This window comes from Nyctereutes procyonoides, unplaced genomic scaffold (genome assembly GCF_905146905.1).
Source record: "Nyctereutes procyonoides isolate TBG_1078 unplaced genomic scaffold, NYPRO_anot_genome, whole genome shotgun sequence".
Classification (NCBI taxonomy): Eukaryota; Metazoa; Chordata; class Mammalia; order Carnivora; family Canidae; genus Nyctereutes; species Nyctereutes procyonoides.
The window spans coordinates 21,658,253-21,680,648 of NW_026575037.1; the positions used below are offsets into that span (position 1 = coordinate 21,658,253).

Consider the following 22,396-nt stretch of genomic DNA (forward strand, 5'->3'; position numbering starts at 1 on the left):
ATTTCAAAAACTGAAGCATATACTTACCTCTAGGCCAATTCGTAGCCATAAAGGATTATAGGACAATAGCCAATTCAGGACTTTCTGCCGTTCTCCTGAAACGCATGTGAAAAGCAAGTAAACTCAGACCACTAATCAAATAGAGACAACAGATAAAATTTTATGGAGAGAAATCAGTGGGGAAAAGGGATAATCACTTATATGAAATTAGTTAATTTAAATACATCCACTCTTAAATATATATATGATCATATTAAAGCACATGAGACTTTAGGCAGCAAAGTCAAATCATGTACATTTTTGACTCTGAAATATAAAGTCTTGAGTATTTTTAAAGAATTAATTAAAGGGGTGCCTGAGTGGCTCAATCAATCAAGCATCTGACTCTCTCTCTCTCTTTTTTTTTAAGCATCTGACTCTTGATTCTGGCTCAGGTCATGATTTCAAGGTCCTGGGATCAGCCCTGCATTGGGCTCTGCCCTCTGTGGGCAGTCTGCTTGAGGATTCCCTCCCCCACATCTCCCCGGTCCTCCTGCCACTCATGCATGCACATGTTCTTGCTCTCTCGATCTCTCAAATAAATATATCTTTAAAAAACATAAATAATCACAAGATTTCTATAATTTTCTTACCCACATCTTTCCAGAGGTGTCTATCTCTTCTAACAATTAACCGCCTAGCTTCAATTTCAATTTCAAGCTTCTTAATAGCTTTAACCATTTTTTCAGAAGTAAATAAACGACATGCTGCACGACGTAATCTATTCAACCTGCACCGAGCAGTATAAGCTCTGAGAGACATTTCATCTTTTGTAGGAGCTCTAGGAACACTGATTTTATGTTGACTCTCCACTCCCAAAAGAAGAGTAGCAGCATTCACTGGGCAAAAATAAAGGAAAAATGTTTCTGGTTAAACAATATATACATATATTCTTAAATCCAGCAATAAATGCAAATTTAAGATGGCCAAAACAGGGTGTATTCTCCACCCCTTCCAAGATTGCTCATCTCTTTCCTATCTCAAAATATGGCTGTTCCTATTCACTCAGTACCTTAGACCATTCTATCATTGCAACATGGGGCTCTACGTGCAAAGTGGATCTCAAGTCTAACCACTTCTCACAGCCTCCACGGCAATTACCCAAGTTCCCACACTATCATCTCTAACCTAGACTAATGAAATAGTCTTCAAACTGGTTTCTCGGTTTCTATCCTTTGTAATAAACTTATAAAAAAGTCTCTAAAGAATATGACTTTAAAAAATCAATTAAATTTTGAAATGCAACCTGAATTTTCATAAAACACACTTTATCTCAAGAAGAACTAAACATCAGGCTGTGTTTACTTTTGGAGAAAAAGAAATGCTGCCTTAGAGATTGTCTAGCCAAAGGACCTTTTAATGTAAACATGCTATACACTATTCTCTAACAAAAACAGACCAGGCCTCTCTTTGAACACTGCAACAATGAAGAAACTATTATCTTAAAGACAGCCTATAGGATGGCTTGACAATTTAAATGTTTACAAAGACTTTCCCTTATCTTGAGTTGAATTGATCCCTATAATTTCTATGCAATAGTACAAGTTAACTTTCTTTCTCTCTCAGGAATAAAGCCTTCAAATGCTTGAAGGACAACATGTTTCCATCTTGTTCTATACCTGAGTCTCCACTTTTCCAGAACATGCACTGAAATGTTTTAAAAGTTCTTATCAACTAGTTTTAAGATTGTTCAAAATTCTATAGCTTGCCTACACACACCTTAAACTAAGGCTAAAGAGATCAGGCCACACAGACTGTTAGATTTATTCACCAGGATTATACTTCATTATGTGGTTAAGATTGAACTATATTTCTTAGTAGCCATGTTTCACTCTTAACTCAGACTGAATCTGTATTAAAATATAACTCATTCCTCTGAAAGGCCGGAATTGCATTGGTTAATAAACAAGAATGGAAAGCAAAAAGAAAAGGCAAAGTTCGGTACTTTCACTAAAGAATACTCTAAGAATTCTCACCTACACAATCTTTAGCATTCATGTCAATGAACTAGTCAACCACGCCATTAACTATAATAGATGTGCATAATTAAAAAATGGCAATTCATGTTAAGAACTGTTAAAACAAGAGTATTATTTAATTTAAACATTAATGTTTACCTTCAGAAATATTTGTTTTTACAGTGAAGTCATCAGGAGTTAATATAAAATTTAGCCACCAAGTGAAGCCCTGCTCCTGCTTTTCCTTCCAGCGTTCATCATAAAACATGTTTTTTGCAGCAAACGGCATTGGGTGTCTAGGAATATCTAAGAAAAAAAATTGGTTTACTGAATAAGAAATTCTCTTTTAAATTACAATGAAATATATAGCAAAAGATCATTTTTTGGTAGCAAAACCACCTTTAAGACAATGAACAATATTTTGTTTTTCCACTATGTGCTGAAAACAGTTGAAAATGTTTTATGTATAAAATGTAATCAAATTTTGAAGGGGAAAAATTACTGCTGTATCTCCTCGTTATTTAAAAATTCTAAGTCACCATGAGTTAATTTCACTGAAGTCTAAGAAAATATTGTTATTTGAATACATATTTTTACAATACAAGGCTTTAATTCAATGAAAAGTGTCAATCCATTTCCATTTCAAATGTGATTAATGCTTCATGCCATGTCAGTTTTTCAGTGACTTTAAAAATACTGAGCACTTACCTGTTTTTAATGGTTTTATGAAGGTTAAAGTAGACTGTGCCACAGCAACAATAGGTTTTGTTTTTTTGCTTGTTTTAGAATTAGGAGTTCTGTATATTCTTGAATCTAAAATAAATTAGAAAGCAGAATAGTAGCATTAAAAATGACATAAATTCCATGAATGACCTTTAAAAAAAAAGATTTTATTCATTTATTCATAGAGACAGAGAGAGAGAGGGGCAGAGACACAGGGAGAGGGAGAAACAGGCTCCATGCAGGGACCCCGACATGGGACTCGATCCCGGGTCCCCAGGATCAGGCTCTGGGCTGAAGGCAGTGCTAAAGCACCGAGCCACCCGGGCTGCCCAGAATGACCGGTTTTAAAGTTAAGTTTGGGTTCTTTAACATCACATCTATTTCGCAAATACATAATAATTACTGTATCTCTGGTACTATGCTATGAACTTGGTGGTCAATTAAACCTACGTCTCGAAGTTATAAACCAGAAGCTACACTTTATCTTATGTCTGCAGAAGCTTTGATTCACATTCATATATACACACACACACTAAATGATGGTATATATTGCAGGTTCTGTGCTAGGTGCTGAGAATGCAGAATTACACATGTGGTCCCAGCCCTTAGAAGTTCTTAGTCTAGTACAAAAGTTTAAAAGGAATTATAATACACTACATAAAGGAGAAAGACATTTAAGCAGCTATGAAAACAAGAAGAAGGGAGCTAACTTCACCTAGAAGGGTATACACCTGAGCTGACTCTTGAAGTGGAAGTTAGGCATGAGGAATGTGGGATGTTGACAGACCTGCAATGTGGCTGGAGTAAAAAACACCTATCAGAAAAACAATAGGAGAGGTTGAAAAAAGTAGAAAAGAGTTCAATCATAATGAAAATAGTGGTAGCTAATGTTCGAATACTTTGTTGCAGGCACCATCACAGTCTTTTAATATAGAATACCTCAGGTAATCATCCTAGCAAACCTCTAAGAACTGTATTATTATTATTATTATTATTATTAATTATTATTATTTATTATCCACTTTTTATATCATTAGGATACTGGAGCTTAAAACAATTAAACTACTTGGTCAAGATCACACAAGCTATTAATGGCAGAGCTAGGCAGTATGGTCCCAGAGGCTGCACTATTAATCAGTGTGATATACCTGGTATGACAAAGATTTAAATCTAGGAAGTAACACCATTGTTTACATTTTAGAAAACAGTGGCCAATGGAATAAAAGGGATCCAGAGGTAGAAAGCTAAGAGGAAGCTATCACAGTGGCCCAACTTAGCTATTATGAGAATTCAGATGAAAACAGACTCAGTGGAGACAAATTAGAAAGAAGAGTTATTTTAATAGCAGAACCAACAAGCCTTAATAACCACTGGAAGGGCGATTGGTAAAGAATAAGAACTTCAGAAGATTTCCAGGTATCCAACCAAGGTCACTGAGGGAGGTAGTAGATGCTGTCTACAAAGGAAACTGCTAGAAAAATCACAGAGACAAAGTGATACAGTTTATAGGATAATATATAGGTTATATCAGAATAGAAGCAGGTTTCACACTAGATGATACATCTACTAAATATAAACAGAACTAAGAAAAGGAAAAATCCAGCCCACCTCCTATTTTTAACGTGGTCTACAATCTAAGAATAGAATAGTTTTTATATTTGTAAATAATTGGGGAAAGAAATAAAATGATTGTATTTCATGACAAATAAAAATTACATGAAATTCAGATTTCAGTGTCCATGAATAAAACTATATTGGAACACAGCCACACTTACTCATTACACATTGTCTATGGCTCTTTTTCCTTCTACAATGGTGGAGGTCTGGTAGCTGTGATAGGGATCATTTGGCCTGCAAAACCTACATATTTATTATCTGGACCTTCAAAGAAAAAGTTTCCTTAGTTTTCATTTAGAGGGATTAAAAATCTATGCCAATTGTAAAAATAAGGAGCATGGTCAAACTGTGACAGTATTTATGAGGTTCTAAGCTTCTTTGAATTTGAACCATTTTAAAATAAAAATAAAAGTAAAAAGTCCTTGTTCTGATACACTGCATAGGATACAGTGCCTCTGCATGGAATCATTTTATTCTGTGGGAATCCTTTCCTGGAACCATCTCACAGCTCCTCATCACTCAGAAAGGCCATATGAAGTGCCTCCCTTTCTGTGCTTCCATGATTCCCTGTGCATAGCTCAGTTATAGGACTGACAATAGCTTGAAGACAGGAATCATACCTTTTCTCTTTGTATCCAGAGAGCCTAGAACAATCCATAGCACAGAATAGGCACCTTATCAATACTAAATAAAGGTATTTTGGAAAACTGACTTCCTTTGTTCTCCCGGGTTTGCCAGAATAGAGCCAGTTATTCTTAGTGAGTGTTAATCATGCTCTCATATAGGCTCATAAGTCAGAGACACTCAATGTGTCTAATTCTCTTTAAACTAGGTGGCCACCTTAAAGAAAATCATTCATTCCTTGTACACCCTGTAGGAGATCAAAATAGGTATAGGTAGTTCCCTATTCTCAAAGAATTTGTTATCTGGTCAGACAGTATCTATAGGAAACAAAACAATACAAGCAAAGAAACAGTTAACAGGTACATACAAGGTGTTAGATACGCTGAATTCAAATTTGCTTAGGGATTATACCTAGAGGGAAAGGAAAGCCATCAGGGAGTTAATAAAAGCTGACTATTGTACTTGAAATAAGTGAAAGATTTGAATTAGTGTGAAAACAACAGGTAAGAAAATTAATAAGAGGATACATGGTCCGGAACAAGACAAGGATGCCCACTCTTGCCATCTTTATTTAGTGCAATATTGGAAGTCCTTACTAGAGCAACTGGGCAAGCAAAAGAAATAAAGAATCCACATTAGAAAGAAAGAAGTAAAACTGTCACTATTTGCAGATGAAATTATATGTATAGAAACCCCTAGAGAGTCCATCACAAAACTGTTAGAATAAATGAATTCAGCAAAGATGCAGGACACAAAATCAATATGCAAAACATTAAGACTTTGATGAAAGAAATTGAAGATACGAATAAGTGGAAAAATATTCTAGACTCATGGATTTAAAGAATTAATATTGTTAAAACATTCATACTACCCAAAGCAATCCACAGATTCATTGAAGTCCCTATCAAATTTCCTATGGCATTTTTCATAGGAATAGAACAAACAGTCTTAAAATTTCTTTGGAACCACAAAAGCCCCCAAGTAGCCAAAGCAACCTTGCAAAAGAAGATTTTAAAAATCTTGAGAAAGCTGGAGGCATTACATTACCTGATTTCAAACTATATTACAACGCTATAGGAAACAAAACAGTATGGTATTGGCATAAAAACAGGCACACAGATCAGTGAGACAGAATAGAGAGCCCAGACATAAATCCACACATACATGGCCAATTAATTTACATCAAAGGAGACAAGAACATACAATATACAGTCTCTTCAATAAATGGCATTGGGAAAACTGAACAGCCACTTGCAAAAGAATGAAACTCAACTACTATCTTATATTATGCACAAAAATCAACTCAAAATGTACCAAAGACTTGAATTTGATACCAGAAACCATAAAACTCTTAGGAAAAAAAAAAAAAAAAAGCATTGACAACAGCCTTGGTGATGAGTTTTTGGAACGGACACCAAAAGTAAAGGCAGCATAAGTAAAATAAACAAAGGAGACAAACTACAAGCTTCCTCACAGTAAAGAAAATCATCAACCAAATCAAAGACAATGTACTGAATGGGAGAAAAAAGGGAAAAAAGGGAACACTGGTGCACTGTTGGCAGGAATGTAAACTGATAAAGCCAATGGGAAACAGCATGGGAGGTTCCTCAAAAAATTAAAACTAGAGCTACTGTATGATCCACAAGTCCACTTCTGGGTATTTTTCTGAAGAAAACAAATACTAACTCAAAAAGATTCATGCCCCCTATGTTCACTGCAGTATTACTCACAATAACCAAGATATATAAACAACCTAAGAGTCCTTCAATATATGGAGTATTATTCAGCTATAAATATGGATGAAATCTTGCCACTTGTGACAACATGGATAGACCCTGAGGGCATTATGCTACATGAAATAAGTCAGACAGAGAAAGACAAATACTGTATGATCTCATATGTGAAATCTAAAACAAAAACAAAAATCAAGTTCATAGATACAGAGAACAGAATTGTGGTTGCCTAACGTGGGGAGTAGAGAGGATGAGGGGTTCAAAAGAATAAACTTCCACTTATAAAATAAATAAGTCATGGGATGTAGTATACAGCATGGTGATTAGTTAATAATACTGTACTGCCTATTTCAAATAGACAATTTTCAAAGTTGCTAAGAAAGTAAATCTTAAAAATCCTCATCACAAGAAAAAAATTGTGTAATTATGTATGGTGATGAATGTTAACAAAAGCAAAAAAAAAAAACAAAACAAAAAAACAAGATAAATGGATGGATGGAATGACATGACTAGCATGGCAAAGAATGTTGTGGAATATAAATTAGCAGGCTGGCTACACAGAGATCACATGAAGATGATCTTAAATGGCAGAACAACAAGCCTGGAAATAATCTGTAACGGCAGAGAGCCCCTGAAGATTTCTGAGTAGTAATCCTTCCTACCCTGAAGGTAGGAAAGCCAGATATTAGATACCACTCATTGCCTCCATCAGAAATTTGAGGCCAGTGGATCCCAATCCCTATCATCACTGGTCAAAAGCCCAAAATAAAACTCTTACATTTACCTGATCCTTCTCTTACTTAAACCATAAAAATATAACAAAATATGGTAGAAAGAACATTTAACCTATAGTTAGGGAGACTTGAGTTTAAATTATAACTATTTTAGTAGCTTCTGTGACCTTGGGCAAGTTACTGGACATTTTGAGTCTGATATGAGGGAGTTGGAGAAGGAAATCATTCTATATAGATGGGACAATAAACCTGAAATACCTTGAAGACAGAGCCTGTTTGAGGATTCAAGGATAACAAGGAAGCCAGGGTGGTAGGTGCAGAACAAGCAAGGGGGAAAGAGAGGTAAGAGTGAGGTGGGGAGGAGGTTGGTGATAATCCAGATCTTACAGGGCCTTATGTATCATTGTAAGAACTTTGGCTTTCAGTGAAATGGGAAGCCTTTAGGGGGCACAGAACTGGATACCTTAGAGTCCAACTAATTTTTAAAGTATTACCTTGGTTGTTATGTGAAAAATAGACTATAGAGAAGCCAAAGGTAGAAGCAAGATCTAGTAGTATACTCTATAATGACACAGACTAAATCAGGTGCCACTGGAAATGCTGAGAAGTGATCAGATTCTGTATTTGGAAGAAAGAAAAGATAGGATTTGTCGATGAACTGAATTTGAAATCAGACAGACTGCATTTATAAAGAAAAGTTTGGAGAGAAACACACTTAAGGACAGTTACAAGGTTTGGGCCTGAGAGGAGAGGTCACAACAGAAGTGTTATGATGGGAGTGACATGCCAGGTAGGTGTATCATGGGAAAGGGGACAGCAAAGGTCTGGCTTTGGGCAAATTAAAGATGTTCACTAGACACTGAAGCAGAAATGTTATATGTTGGATAAATGAGTCTATAGATGAGATGTGCACCTAAAGATACAACATTGGGAGGCCTCCTCCATGTATGGATGGCAGTGAAAACTATGAGATGGAACCAGATCATTAAGGGAATGAGTAAAAGTATGAAAAAGGGTCAGTGGCAAAGCCTTTACTTACTCCAAGATTTAGAGGTTGGGATGATAAAGAGCACTCCACAAGGAAGACTGAGAGGCAACCGGTAAAGTAGGAAAAGAACCAGGAGAGAGTGCGGATGGTAGAATGAAGCGTTCCAAGAAGGCAGAAGTCCAAAGTATCAACCAGTTTGCTAATAGTTCAAGATGAAAATTGAGAAATATTTATCAGACTTAATAGTGTGGAGGTATTAATAACCTTGACAAGAAAAGGTTTAGTAAAGTAGTCAAAACTTGATTGAAATGGGTTCAAAAAATAAGAGACAAAGGGGAAATGGCTAATACAAACGACTTTCTTAAAGATTTTTTTTTTTACATTAAAAGCACCTTTTAAGTATCATGTTTACACAGTATTATGTTTACACAGAAAAGTATACATATCTCAGTGAACAATAACAAAGTGAACAGTTGGGTTCTTTCAAGGAGTTTTGCGCAGAAGAAAACAAAAATGGAGCAGGGGCTGAAGAGGGATAAATGTTATTAAGGTTTTGTTTTTTGAGATGGAGTAACAGCATATTTGTATCAGAAATGACTCAGTTGGGAGTAAACAATGGAAGATATGGGAGAGAGAAGACAATTGGTAAGGCAACGTCCTGGGGTAAAAGGGCACAGGGTCTGTTGTACCAGTGCAGAGCCCTGCCACATGGGGTGCATAGGTACTTCAGGTGTTAGTAGGTAGCGAGAAAGTTGTGGATGATACACAAGTAAGAGTGGTTAAGTGTTGAAGTGTGTTAAGGTTTTCTTCAGTACTTCCACTGACTCAATGAAGAAGGAAGCAGGTCATCAGCTCAGACAAGGTTCAGAGGACTATCTCTGGAGTCTAACCACCTGGGGTAGCATCCTAGCTTTCTCATTACTGCCTCTGTGACCTTACAAATTACTCAACTTCTGGATGCCCTTGTCTCCTCATTTTGAAAATCCGGTATTGATAACAATTATTTTGTGTGACTGTTATGAGTATTAAAGGAGGTAGTAGTAAAGCACTTACCCGTGGGTCTGACAGAGGACATGCTCAGTAATTGTTACTACTATTATCAATCATGAGAGAGAAGGAAGGAAAGGTGTTAGAGGTTTCAGGAGAAAAGAAGGGAGGGACGAGACAGTCTGTAGCAAAGTGATAACGGTCAGTAAAGCCAAAAAGAGTTAAGACCTTTTTTTTGGGATTTGTGGTCATTAATCTAAAGTCCGATCAGTAAGATTCAGGCATTGAGCAGATAGAGTTGGATTGGGATTGGAATTTACTACACAAATACAATGAGGGGAAGAGAGATGAATGAAATGACCAAGATGAGTCATGGAATCCAAACTGTAAAAGTAGGAAAGTAAGGACATGTCAGAGTGAAGGCTGCAGAAAGCATAATGGATTAAAGGATCCTATATGTAGGAAGGGGACAAAAAAAAATGTCAGAATTGGGTTTCTAGAGAAAATGCTAAAATCACAGAGACAATGATTAGAAATGAAGATGTTTTTAGGAGAATGTGGACTAAGTACTTTGGAACTAAAAACCCAGGATACTGGAAGGATATCCTACAAGGATTTTGAAATGATAAAGAATAATGATGGTAGTTCTGGAGAAGCCAAATGTAAAAATCTTGAGAGTAATCTTTCATTATAACAAGGAGGAATACAGGTGGGAGAGATTAAAAAAGAGCCTCAAGCTGTTTTGCTGCTGTTTGCTTTCTTTTCGTTTGTTTTCAAGGAAAAAAGGAGAAAAAATAGTAGCCGTGAGAAAGAAGGTGGGCCACAGGGACACCTGGGTGGCTCAGCAGTTGAGCATCTGCCTTTGGGCTCAGGGTGTGATCCTAGAGTCCCGCGATGGAGTCCCACATCGAGTCCCTGCGTGGAGCCTGCTTCTCCCTCTGCCTCTCTCTCTGTGTCTCTCATGAATAAATAAATAAAACCTTTAAAAAAAAAAAAAAAGGAAGGTGGGCTACTATCTCAAGAGGACCAAGGTCAGAGAAATAGGAAAGAAAACAGACATAACTGGAGAGGGTTGCAGTGAAATCAGGGCAGAGCCAGGTTTCAACAAGGTAACAAAATGAGGGAATGTTTATAAAAGACAACGCTAATCACAGACCATGAGTTCAGAGCTGGAGGGATCTAGAAAATCGTTCAAACTCAGGGATGTTCAAAGGGAAATGAGATATTAAATGAGGGAAATGAGATATATGATACTTAGAAGTTCTAGAATTCTTTCAAATGATCTGTTAAATTAGTAGTGTGGTTTGTTTTCCTGCCCTGCCCTTGACTGTCATGAGGTCATCTGGGTTCAACGGGCATGGTGGAATTAGTCCTGTTTTTGAGGCAGACTTGATGGAAAGGCTGTGAGCAGTGGGGAAGGAACAACGATGTGTTCCCCAAAGGAATGCAGACCTCTGGGGCCCTAGAGACATTCCCTCTAGGAATGTCTTCATTCCTAATTAATGGCTAAGTAAAGGCTGAGGGAGGTGCACAGGGTATGCAAAGTCCTCTTCCGTGTTTTCTCAGATAGGCCAGGCACATCACTGGGTCTTCCAGTCAGGGCTTGGACTAAGGTGAGGAAGTGGAGTACTTCCCCTGGGCATAAAACCTGAGGGGTTGCCAAATAACTCCATAATCAGGATTAAGTATTTTAATGCAGTACTTTTTAAAATGGAAATTAATGCAAAAAGATAATGAACAAAACAGCAAAGTTTCAGTAAGAACAAAATCAAAACTATTTTAGAACTCAGCCCCATCTTCTATTAAGCAAAATGGCACATAAAGAGTGCAACTTAGAAGTCAAGCTTATCAATAGGAAATTCACTAAGCCAAAAGAAACAGCAAATATACGCCTTGTAGGTATACTTTCACTAAAGATGTTATCAACAAGACTCACCTGTCTTCTTCTTCAGGTTTAATTTCTCTCTGTTAAAATGTTTTGAGATGGGTGTTGTCATCTTTTTTGTTTTTTTAAGAGCTGATGCTTTGGATTCCACAGGAGAAAAATGGATTCTTTTGATTTCTTGTATCTCTGAATGTCCTGTAGCTGTAATTCTAACATTTGCATCTTCCCTGTCTCCCTCACTCCTCCTTTTACGGGCAATTAACGTGGTCTTTGAGGGAGGAGTTACTACAATTTTATAACTCTTAGGTTTACTGAATACTGGATCTATAACTGGAAGACAAGATTGAAAACCATCTTTCTCTTTTGTATTATCTGTTACTTTTTCAAATTCACCTGCTACACTGTTGAGACATCTTTTTGCCTTTGGTTTATTAGTCTCCTTTTGGTTTTCTCTGGTACAATTGGATTTCCTTTTAGTAATGGTAGCAGAAAGTATTGGGCGTCTTGTAAGTTTATCCTGGCTGCAACTAGAAATATCCTGCATTGCAGAAAATTTAGGTTGATTTTTTGTAAAACTATAACAATCTGACTTCATTTCTAAAGCTCTGTGTTCTTCAAAAGTAGCTTTGGGAGATTTTGAACTCTGACATTCAGGAATACAAGGTAAAATTCCATTTGTTCTTGGATCTTGAGACTGTGAGAACTGAGAATTTTTATTTGAGGATAATGATAATTTACATGTTTGCTGATATATACATGTATATGCCATATTATCTTTTACAAATTGATTTGGGGATAGAATTGGATTAATTGGCTCAGATTCTAGATCTTGATTAAGTCCATAATTATCATTTATGAAAGAATCAGGACTTAAGATTTTCCGGTAATTTTCATGCACACTTTTTGATTCCAAATGCAAAGGCACTGAATTATCTTTCATAAATATATCTGATGAAAGACACGTCACTACCTCTAGCTCATTATTAGCTGCACGGCTGTTATTTACAAAGGAATCTGGACTTAGAAAATTTCCTTGGCTTTGTGTAATGTTCAAAGTGGAAGAACAGGCTGGGGTAAGAATAAGTTTACAGTTCTCTTCAGTTTGGTCATTAATATTATTTGTGGAGTTAAAGGAAGTTTCATTAACAACTTTCTCACTAAAACTAAAATCTTCCAAAATGCTGGCATCTTCTACTTTCAACAGGTCCCCGTTTTCACATGCATGAAGAGATATGTAAGTTGTAGACCGACGTACAGAAAGAGGCAAGGAAGTCTCACCATGGCATTCTTTGAAAATAGGACTAATAGGTGATATCGGTATTTTATTTTCTTCAAGGATTAAAGAATTGTTTTCTGTTGGGGAACAGCCTTCATTCATATCCAAATTTTCACAAGCTTGTAGTGGGTTCCTAACTCTGTCAGCTTTTTGTGAAACACAAAATGTTTTGTTAACATTTTGAACAGAGGAAATCCTCTTATTTGAAGAGGCTGACATTTTCTTCTTCTTAATCGTACCCCAAAGACTCCTCTGTAAAAAATAAGCAAAACATAAAGATTAAGTTGATAGTTATTGAATTATTACCTTTATATTAGCAATATTATGCATTTTACTTCAAAACTTATCAAAATAGTCTTTTGGAGGAGCTAAGATGTCAGAGTAGTAGGGGGACCCTATGCTTGCCTTGTCTCTCAAAATACAGCTAGATACATGTCAATCATTCTTGAACACACAAGAAACTGATCTGAGGATTGAGAAACAAACTGTACACCTGGAGGATGAAAAGGGGTCACATGGTGGAAGATAAGAGGTAAGGAGATATGATTTGGAGGAGAAAAAAATCACAAGTGCTGTGGAGAGGAAGGAGTTCTGATCACAGAGCAGAGAGAGGACCAAGTGAGTGAGCAAGAGAGAGAAAGAGACATCAGTGTACAGGGGATTGTACAAGAAAAACAGTTCCCCAAAACCACTGAATGGGAAAATGAGAGGGGCTGATTATCACAATTTTTTATAAGTAGCAGAACTCAAAGCCTGAAGTTTTTAGAAGTCTGTGCCATCCCCAGGGTGGAGCCTGACAGGCATAGTGGTACTCCTGTAGAGAAAGGTAGAGGTTCAGGAGAGGACAGCATGGTCTGAGGATCCCCTGGGTTGTACTGGGAGTATGCACCCCTTCTTGGAGTGCGTTTAGGAGAGGTGGCACTGCCTCACAGGGGACAAAAGAGCTAGCAGGTGTGATTGAGCTGCCCCGTTCACTACCACAGGCACAGAGGGACTGCTGAGGGCCTAAAGTGGATGTTGGCTTTTTGCTGTGCTTTACCATCAACTCCAAGCCTGTGAATGTTCATGTGACTGTCCTCCTGGGACAAACTGGCACCATCCACACATGGCAAAACCTTCGCCAGAGGATCAGCATGGGGCCATGTGCACTGGGTCCCTAAAATTTGGTTTCTGAAACACAGGTGATGTGCTAAGACAAAACAGGAGCACAGTGCCACCAGGTGGGTGACAGCTCAGATGCAGACAGGGTGAAGGCAGGGATCTGATGGATTCCTGAGACACACAAGGGGAGATTGTCTGCTCTTTTGAGAGCTTCCTGAACAGCAGCCAGCGTCATCTCCTGTCTCTGGGGAGGAGGGAGGAGGGTGACACTGTTTTTATTCCCTGCCCATCAGCAGGGATGGACTTCAGTGAGCAACAGAGCACCCACGATGGAGCCTTGAGCTCCTTACACCCAGCCCCATGGCCCTGTGCTCTGAAGGTACTTCTGAACTAGAGCAAGTGTGCCTGGAGCCAGAGCAGCAGCGAGCCCCTCCCCCGAAGGCCAGGACCCTCCCCTCCGCATGCATCAAGTCTAGTGACCATAGAGTGCTGCAGAACTTCAGCTCTACTGGATATTGGATCTTGCCTCTTTGAACACAGCAAAACACCCTGTTAAAACTCACCACACTCTGGACAAGGTCCAAACACTCCCCACTGCAGGCAAGGAGAAACTCTGCAGAGGACTGACCTGAGGGAAAGAGCAGCCAAAACACAGCAGCAGAATGCACACAGCATACACCAGAAACACTTCCTGAAATGCCAGGCCCTGGTCATTTCTGTGACTTTGTCTTAATAAAGCCATTACTCTCAGGAGCAGGAAACCTAACAGGCTTTCCTAACACAGAGAAGATAGAGATCCAGGGAAAATACCAAGACAGAGAAATTCATCCCAAAAGAAAGAAAAAGAAAAGGTCATAGCCACAGATCTAACTGAAACAGATATAAAGAGACTGAATCAGAATTTAAAACAATAATCATAAGGATACTAGCTGGGCTTGAGAAAAGCATAGAAGACCCCATGGAGGCCCTTACCACAGAGATAAAAGACTTAAAAACCAGTTAAGCTGAAATAAATATTACTATAACCAAGATGTGAAACCAACTGGATATAATGGCCACAAGGATGGAAGAAGCAGAGGAATGAGTAAGTGATATAGAAGATAAAATTATAGGAAGTAATGAAGCTGGAAAAAAAAGAGGGAAAGAAAAATACTGGATCACAAACATAGACACAGGGAACTCAGCAACTCCGTGAAGTGTAATTACATTTGTATCATAGGACTCTCAGAAGAAGAGATGGAAAAATGGGCAGAAGGTTTATTTGAGGGAATTATAGCTGAAAACTTCCCTAATCTGGGAAAAGAAACAAACATCTAAATCCAAGAGGCACAAACATCTAAATCCAACTCTCAAAAGCAAGCCAACAATAAAATATACTGTAGTAAAATGTGCAAAATACAGACAAAAGAAAAACATCCTGAGAGCAACAAGGGAAAAGAAATCCTTAACTTAACAAAGAAGACAAGTCAGGTTAGCAGCTGATATATCCACAGAACCTGGCAGGCCAGAAGCAAGTGGCATGATATATTTAATGCATGAATGGGAAAAATATGCAGCCAAGAACACTTTATCCAGCAAGGCTGTCATTCAGAATAGAAGGAGAGATAAAGAGTTTCCCAGACAAACAAAAACTAAAGGAATTCGTGACCAGCTCTACAAAAAATATGAAAAGAGATTCTTTGAATGGGAAAGACAGAACAAAAACAACAAAGACTAGAAAAGAACAGAGAAATCTCCAGAAACAACTTTACAGGTATTACAATAGCACTAAATTCATATTTATCAATAATCACTCTGAATGTAAATGGACTAAATGCTCCAATCAAAAGACAAAGGGTATCAGAATGGATAAAAAAATAAGATGCACTTACATGCTGAAGAGACTCACTTTAGAACTAAAGATACCTCAGACTGAAAGTGAAGGGATAGAGAACCATTTATCATGCTAATGACCATCAAAAGAAAGCTGGGGCAGCCATCGTTATATCAGACAAACTTGATTTTAAACCAAAGGCAGTAACAAGAGATGAAGAAGGGCACTATATCATAACATAGGGATCTATCCAACAAGAAGATCTAACAATTTTAAATATTTATGTTTCCAACTTCAGAGCACCTAAATATATAAAACAATTAATAACAAACCTTAAGGAACCTCATTGATAATAATATGATAATAGGAGCAGACTTTAACATCTGACTCATCTAAGCAGAAGAACAAGGAAACGACTTTGAATGACATACTGAAACAGATGGACTTAACAGATCTATTCAGAATGTTTCATCCTAAAGCAGCTGAATACAAAGTCTTTGAGTGCACATGAAACATTCTCCAGAATAGATCACATATCAGATTTCAAAAAGTACAAAAAGATTGAGATCATACCATGCATATTTTCTGAAACTTTAAGTCAACCACAAGAAAAAATTTGGAAAGACCACATACATGGAGTTGTTAAAGAGCATCTACTAAAGAATGAATGGGTCAACCAGGAAATTAAAGAAGAGATAAAGAGATACATGGAAACAAATGAAAATTAAAATATGATAGTCCAAAACTTTTGGAATGCAGCTAAAGTGGTCATAAGAGGGAAGTATACAACAATGGAGGCCTACCTCAAGAAACAATAAAAATCCAAATATACAATCTTATCTTACACCTAAAGGAGCTAGAATAGGAAAAGCAAAGTCTAAAGACAGCAGAAGTAGAGAAATAATAAAGATTAGGGCAGAAATAAATGATATGGGGGGGTAAAAAAGACATCAGTGAAACTAGAAGCTGGTTCGTTTTTTGTTTTTTTTTTTTTAAGAATTAAATTGATAACCCTCTAGCGAGACTTATCAGAGAGAAAAGAGGAAAGGTCTCAAGTAAATGAAAGCATGAAAGAGGACAGATTATAACCAACACCACAGAAATACAATTAGAATAGTATGAAAAATTACATGCTAAAAAATTGGGCAATCTGGAAGAAATGGAGAAATTCCTAGAAACATACATAACACCAAAACTGAAATATGAAGACAGAAAATTTGAACAGACTCATAACCAGCAAAGATTGAATCAGGAATCAAAAATCTCCCAACAAACAAAAGTCCAGGGCCAGATGGCTTCCAGGGGAATTTTACCAAATAGTTAAAAGAAAAGTTAATATCCATTCTTCCCAAACTGTTTCAAAAAAATCGAAATGGAAAGTAAACTTCCAAACTCATTCTATCAGGCCAGCATTACTTTGATTCCCAAAACAAAGACCTCACTAAAAAGGAGAATTACTGACCAACGTACCTGATGAACATGGTTGCAAAAATTCTCGACAAGATACTAGTAAATCAAATCCAGCAGTACATTAAAAGAATCCTTCATCGCAATCAGGTGGGATTCTTTTTTTTCCCCTCGGTTGCAAGGGTGGTTCAATATTCACAAATCAACGTGATACACATTAATAAAAGAATGGATCAGAACCATATGATCCTCTCAATAGATACAAGAAAAGCATCTAACAAAGTACAGCATCCATTCTTATCCTCTAAGGAGAAAAACTGAGAGCTTTTCTTCTGCGGTCCCAAGATAGAGCCCCAAGACAGGGATGTTTACTCTAACCACTTTTATTTAACATAGTACTAGAAGTCTTAGCCTCAGCAATCAGACAAGAAAAAGAAAAAAAAGGCATTCAAATCAGCTAGGAAGAAGTCTTTCACTATGTGCAGATGATATGATACACCATGTAGAAAACCTGAAAAACTCCACCAAAAAACTGCTAGAACTAATAAACAAATTCAGTAAAGTTGTAGGATATAAAATAAATGTACAGAAATCTGTTGCATTTCTATACAACAATAAAGAAACAGCAGAAAGAGAAATCAAGGAATCAATCCCACTTACAATTCACCAAAACCCATAACTAGGAATAAACCTAATCAAAGAAGTAAAAGATCTCTCCTCTGAAAACTACAGAATGCTTATGAAAGATACTGAGGATGACACACAGAAATGGAAAAACATTCCATGCTCATGGATTGGAAGAACAAATTTTGTTAAAATGTCTATACCAGTCAAAGAAATCTACACATTTAATGCAATCCCTATCAAAAATCATTAGTATTTTTCACCGAGCTAAAGCAAACAATCCTAATATTTGTGTGGAACCACAAAAGACCCCAAATAGCCAAAACAATCTTGAAAAAGGAAAGCAAAGCTGGAGGCATCACAATTCTGGACTTCAAGGGATATTATAAAGCTGTAGTCATTAAGACAGTATGGTACTGGCACAAAAACAGACCTACAGATCAGTAGAACAGAAGAGAAAACCCAGAAATGGACCCACAAGTATGTGGTCAACTAATCTTTGACAAAGCAGGAAAGAATATACAATGGAAAAAAGTCTCTTCAACAAATGGTGTTGGGAAAACTGGACAGTCACATGCAGAAGAATGAAACGGGACCACTTTCTTACACCACACAGAAAAATAAATTCAAAACAGATGAAAGACCTAAATGTGAGACAGGAAACCATCAAAATCCTAAAGGAAAACACAGGCAGTGACCTCTTTGACATCAGATGTAGCAACAACTATTGTTTTACCAGATACATCTCTCTCTTTTTTTTTAAAGATTTTATTCATTCATTAGAGACAGAGAGAAAGAGAGAGAGAGAGAGAGAGAGAGAGAGAGAGAAGAGAGAGCAGAAACAGGCAGAGGGAGAAGCAGGCTCTATGCAGGGAACCCAACGTGGGACTCGATCCCAGGGTCTCCAGGATTACACCCTGGGCTGAAGGCGGCGCTAAACCGCTAAGCCCACTAGACACAGCTCTGAAGGCAAGAGAAAGGCAAAAATGAGGTCCTCCACTGGGACCTCATTAAGATAAAAAGCTTCTGCACAGTGAAGGAAACAGTCAACAAAAGTAAAAGGTAACTTAAGGAATGGAAGATGTTTGCAAATGGCATATCTGATAAAGGGTTAGTATCCAAAATCTATAAAGAACTTATCAAATTCAACAGCCAAAGAACAAATTATCCAATCAGGAAATGGGCAGAAGACATGGACAGACATTTGTCCAAAGAAGATGCTCAACATCACTCATCATCAGAGAAATACAAATCAAAGCCATGATGAGATATCACCTCACACCTGTCAGAATGGCTACAATTAACTCAGGAAGCAACAGATGTTGGCTAGGTTGCAGAGAAAGGGGAACCTTCTTATACTGTTGATGGGTATGCAAACTGGTGCAGCCACTCTGGGAAACAGTATGGAGGTTCCTCAAAAAGTTAAAAATAGAACCACTCTCCCACCTGGCAACTGTATTATTGGGTATTATTATTGTACCCACAGGATACAAAAATACTGACTCAAAGAGGCATATGCACCCCAAAGTTTATGGTAGCATTATCAACAATAGCAAAATTCTCAGACAAGCCCAAATGTCCATTGACGGATAAATGGATGAAAAAGAGGGAGATCTATATCTATATATCTACACACACACACAATGGAATATTAGTCAACAAAAAGAATATCATGCCATTTGCAATGAGGTGGATGGAGCTAGAGTGTATTATGCTAAGGGAAATATGTCAGTGACAGAAAGACAGACACCATATGATTTCAGTCATAAGTGGAGTTTAAGAAACAAAACAGATGAACATAGGAGAAGAGAGAAAAAAAAAGAGGGAGAGAAACCTTAAGAGACTCTTAACTCTAGGGAACAAACTGAGGGCTGCTGGAGAGGAGGTGGGTGGTAGAGGGGTTATATGGGTGATGGGTATTGAGGAGGCCACTTGTGATGAGCACTGGGTATTGTATGTAAATAACAAATCATTAAATTCTGCTCCCGAAACCAATATTACACTATATGTTAACTAACTAGAATTCAAATAAAAGCCTGAAACAAACAAACAAAGACTTCTCAAAGTTTTTAGTTATTTTCTTAGAGTAAACCACAGGACGATTAAAACTTATTACCTTTTTCTTTTTCTGCTCTTCTGCATTTCCTAGTAATATAGCTTGGTGTTTCAGAACATCATTTACAAGAAATGTCACAGTCTCTCTTACTCGGCCTTCTTTTAATGGTGTCCAGTTAACAGAAATAACAATTTTTTCTTTAGGCTATAATCAAAGAACACATTTCAAATGAGTATAAAAATAGTAATGCATAATATCAAAACATATTATATACAGTTTAGAAGACAGTAGGGAATTAATAATTGTTAGTCACCAATGCTCTATACTGTAACAACATTCAAAAAGCCAAAAATATTTTTCTAAGTTCATTGTAAGGAAAAAAGCCACTAGGTGGCTTAACAATGTTCAACAAGAAAATAGAATTATAATAAAATCTTAACTGTACCAACACTCCATAGCCTGGCAGCAATTTATCAGATGGAAAACCCCCTCAATGACAAAACAAACTCTGTGTCCATCGTTTTTCAGGGGGAAAAAAAAAAAGACAAGTTTTGTTTTAAAGTAGAAGCCATAAAACATCATAAGCAGCTAGTTTTAAAAAACTAAGTTTAGAAAAGTGAACTTTTACTCTGCAAAACGGCAAATTCTAACAAGATAAATCGAAAACCCATAAAACAACTTTAGACCACATAACAAAAGAAATAAAAAAGTATTACACAGATAGAGAAAAAAAAAATCTGTATCTTCCCATAGAACGAAAAGCAGGCATTCCCTAAGTAGAGGAGACAGTGTAACCACTGCTGGCACACAAGTCGGATTAGAGCCTCTTCTCGAGACCTTAGGATGTAGTTGTACAAACAGACAATCTCAGCTAATGGTTTATTTTCACACTTTCAAAGGTTCTCAATGGGAAGCCTGCAGCAGCCAAATCCTCTAGCTCTTGGTGGGAGGGATGGAAACATTACTACGGCCAATGCCAACGCAGGAAAGCCACGCAGGTTGGTCTTGAAACAACCGTTGCAAAATCAAATCTGATTCATCATTAAGACTACACTATAGCAAAGGAGGGGGGAAAAAGGGTCAAAATAGTAAAGCGTCATGCATTCCCCCTCCTCCACCCCCATGCTTGTTGGGGAAAAAAAAAATAAAACCACCCCAAAACCAAACAAACCCTGAACAGGTGCTTTCTCTCTCTCTCTCTCTTTTTTTTTTTGCTATAGACCCGTTTGGCCAAAACAGCTCAGCATTTCACCTGCAGTAAGTAGTTACTACGACTACTTTGGAGTCGGTTTCCCGGATACATATGGAAACTAAAACGCATATTATGATGACTGAGAGGAAGCAATGTACTTTTTTTTTTTTTTTTTTTTTAAGCTTTTCTAGGGGATCCCTGGGTGGCTCAGCGGTTTAGCACCTGCCTTCGGCCCCGGGCGCGATCCTGGAGACCCGGGATGGAGTCCACCATTGGCTCCTTGCATGGAGCCTGCTTCTCTGCCTCTATGTCTCTGCCTCTCTTCTGTGTCTCGCATGCAAGCATGCATAAATAAATAAATAAATAATAAATAAATAAATAAATAAATAAATAAATAAATAAATAAATAAAACTAAAAGCTGCTCTAATCCAGGCGCTCCTGACAATCCTAAAAGTAGACAGAGCATCAATTCTAGAACTGCAAAAGTCGGCCGCAACGCCTTAGGCCGAATAGAAACGCTATTTGGCGGGGGTCTCCCGAGACGCCGGCAGCTCACCTGGCAGCTCACCTGGCAGCTCACCTGGCAGCTCACCGGGCACCCGCAGGGCTGCCCCTCCCCCTCCCCCGGCTCGCCCCGCCCACCACCCACCTGCAGCTGGAAGCGGCGCGGAGAGACGCTGAAGCCCTGCTGCGCGGCGGGGGCGCGGCAGACCTCCACTAGGGCGGCCTCGTCGTTGGGGTTGTGCAGGAGCAGGGGCAGCGTCCGCGAGCCTCCCAGGCGCACGTCCCCGAAGCAGAGGAAGGGCGACCTGCAGAAGTGGCTGAGAGACAGGACGGGCGGGGACGCCGACGCCGCCGCCGCCGCCGCCGCCGCCGCCGCCTCCCCGGCCGCCGGCCTCGGCCCGGAGGGGCTCACCTCCCAGCTTCGCCCGGCCCGCCGGGTCGCCATGGCAGCGTCGAGACGCCGCCGGAGGTTCTGGCGCCGCTCCCGCGAGGCTGCTGCGGAGCGGGGACCCCGGCTGGGGCGTCTCGGAGCGGACGCGCCGCGGAGCAGACGCACGGGCCACCAAGTCACAAACCCCAGAGGGGCGCGGGGCCCGCGCGGCCCTAACCTCGGTTTAAACGCGCCGCCTCCACCAATGAGCGCGCTCGGGCGCCGCCCACCTCCGCGCGGAGCCAATCAGCGGGCAGCAGGCGCCAGCCAATGGGACGCCGGCGCCTTATTTAAACGGTTAGCCGGGCCCCCGCGAGCGAGCGGGGACGGGGGGCGGGGCGGGACCGGATCCCACCCCGAAGCCCGAGCTGCAGCCTCGAGATTCGCTTTTTCTTATTTGCAAACAGGCTGAGCTAAAGGGAAGAGAGCAACAGCATTTATTTCCACCGTAAATGCAGCCATCATTGCGGGTGCCCGGGCCAACCTTAGGTAAAACCTTGAAGGAGGCTAATTAATTTAAATGATTGCTCTCATCTAACATACCCCGCCCTGAATTATACAGTCATTAGCTCTCCTTTTGCTCTGGGGAAAGGGGGGGGGGGGGCGGGGCGAGCCCGGGGGGGGGGCAGCCCTGCGGGTGACAGGTGAGCTGCCAGGTGAGCTGCCAGGTGAGCTGCCGGCGTCTCGGGAGACCTCCGCCAAAT

At 39.1% G+C, this 22,396-nt stretch overlaps 1 protein-coding gene across 2 annotated transcripts in view; it reads right to left on the reverse strand.

Annotated features, from left to right (window-relative positions):
- ASPM (assembly factor for spindle microtubules) overlaps nucleotides 1-21,834 on the reverse strand; it is a 67,578-nt gene extending 45,744 nt beyond the window's left edge. For both annotated transcript variants that reach the window (XM_055319053.1, XM_055319052.1), the window contains exons 1-7: nucleotides 21,408-21,834; nucleotides 19,626-19,769; nucleotides 11,340-12,816; nucleotides 2,706-2,810; nucleotides 2,157-2,303; nucleotides 633-878; nucleotides 28-95 (exon numbers count right to left, since the gene is read on the reverse strand). In XM_055319053.1, the coding sequence (XP_055175028.1) occupies nucleotides 28-95; nucleotides 633-878; nucleotides 2,157-2,303; nucleotides 2,706-2,810; nucleotides 11,340-12,816; nucleotides 19,626-19,769; nucleotides 21,408-21,707 (2,487 nt within the window). In that variant the 5' untranslated portion in view covers nucleotides 21,708-21,834. The remainder of the gene's footprint in view (nucleotides 1-27; nucleotides 96-632; nucleotides 879-2,156; nucleotides 2,304-2,705; nucleotides 2,811-11,339; nucleotides 12,817-19,625; nucleotides 19,770-21,407) is intronic.
- Between the last annotated feature and the right edge of the window lie 562 nt (nucleotides 21,835-22,396).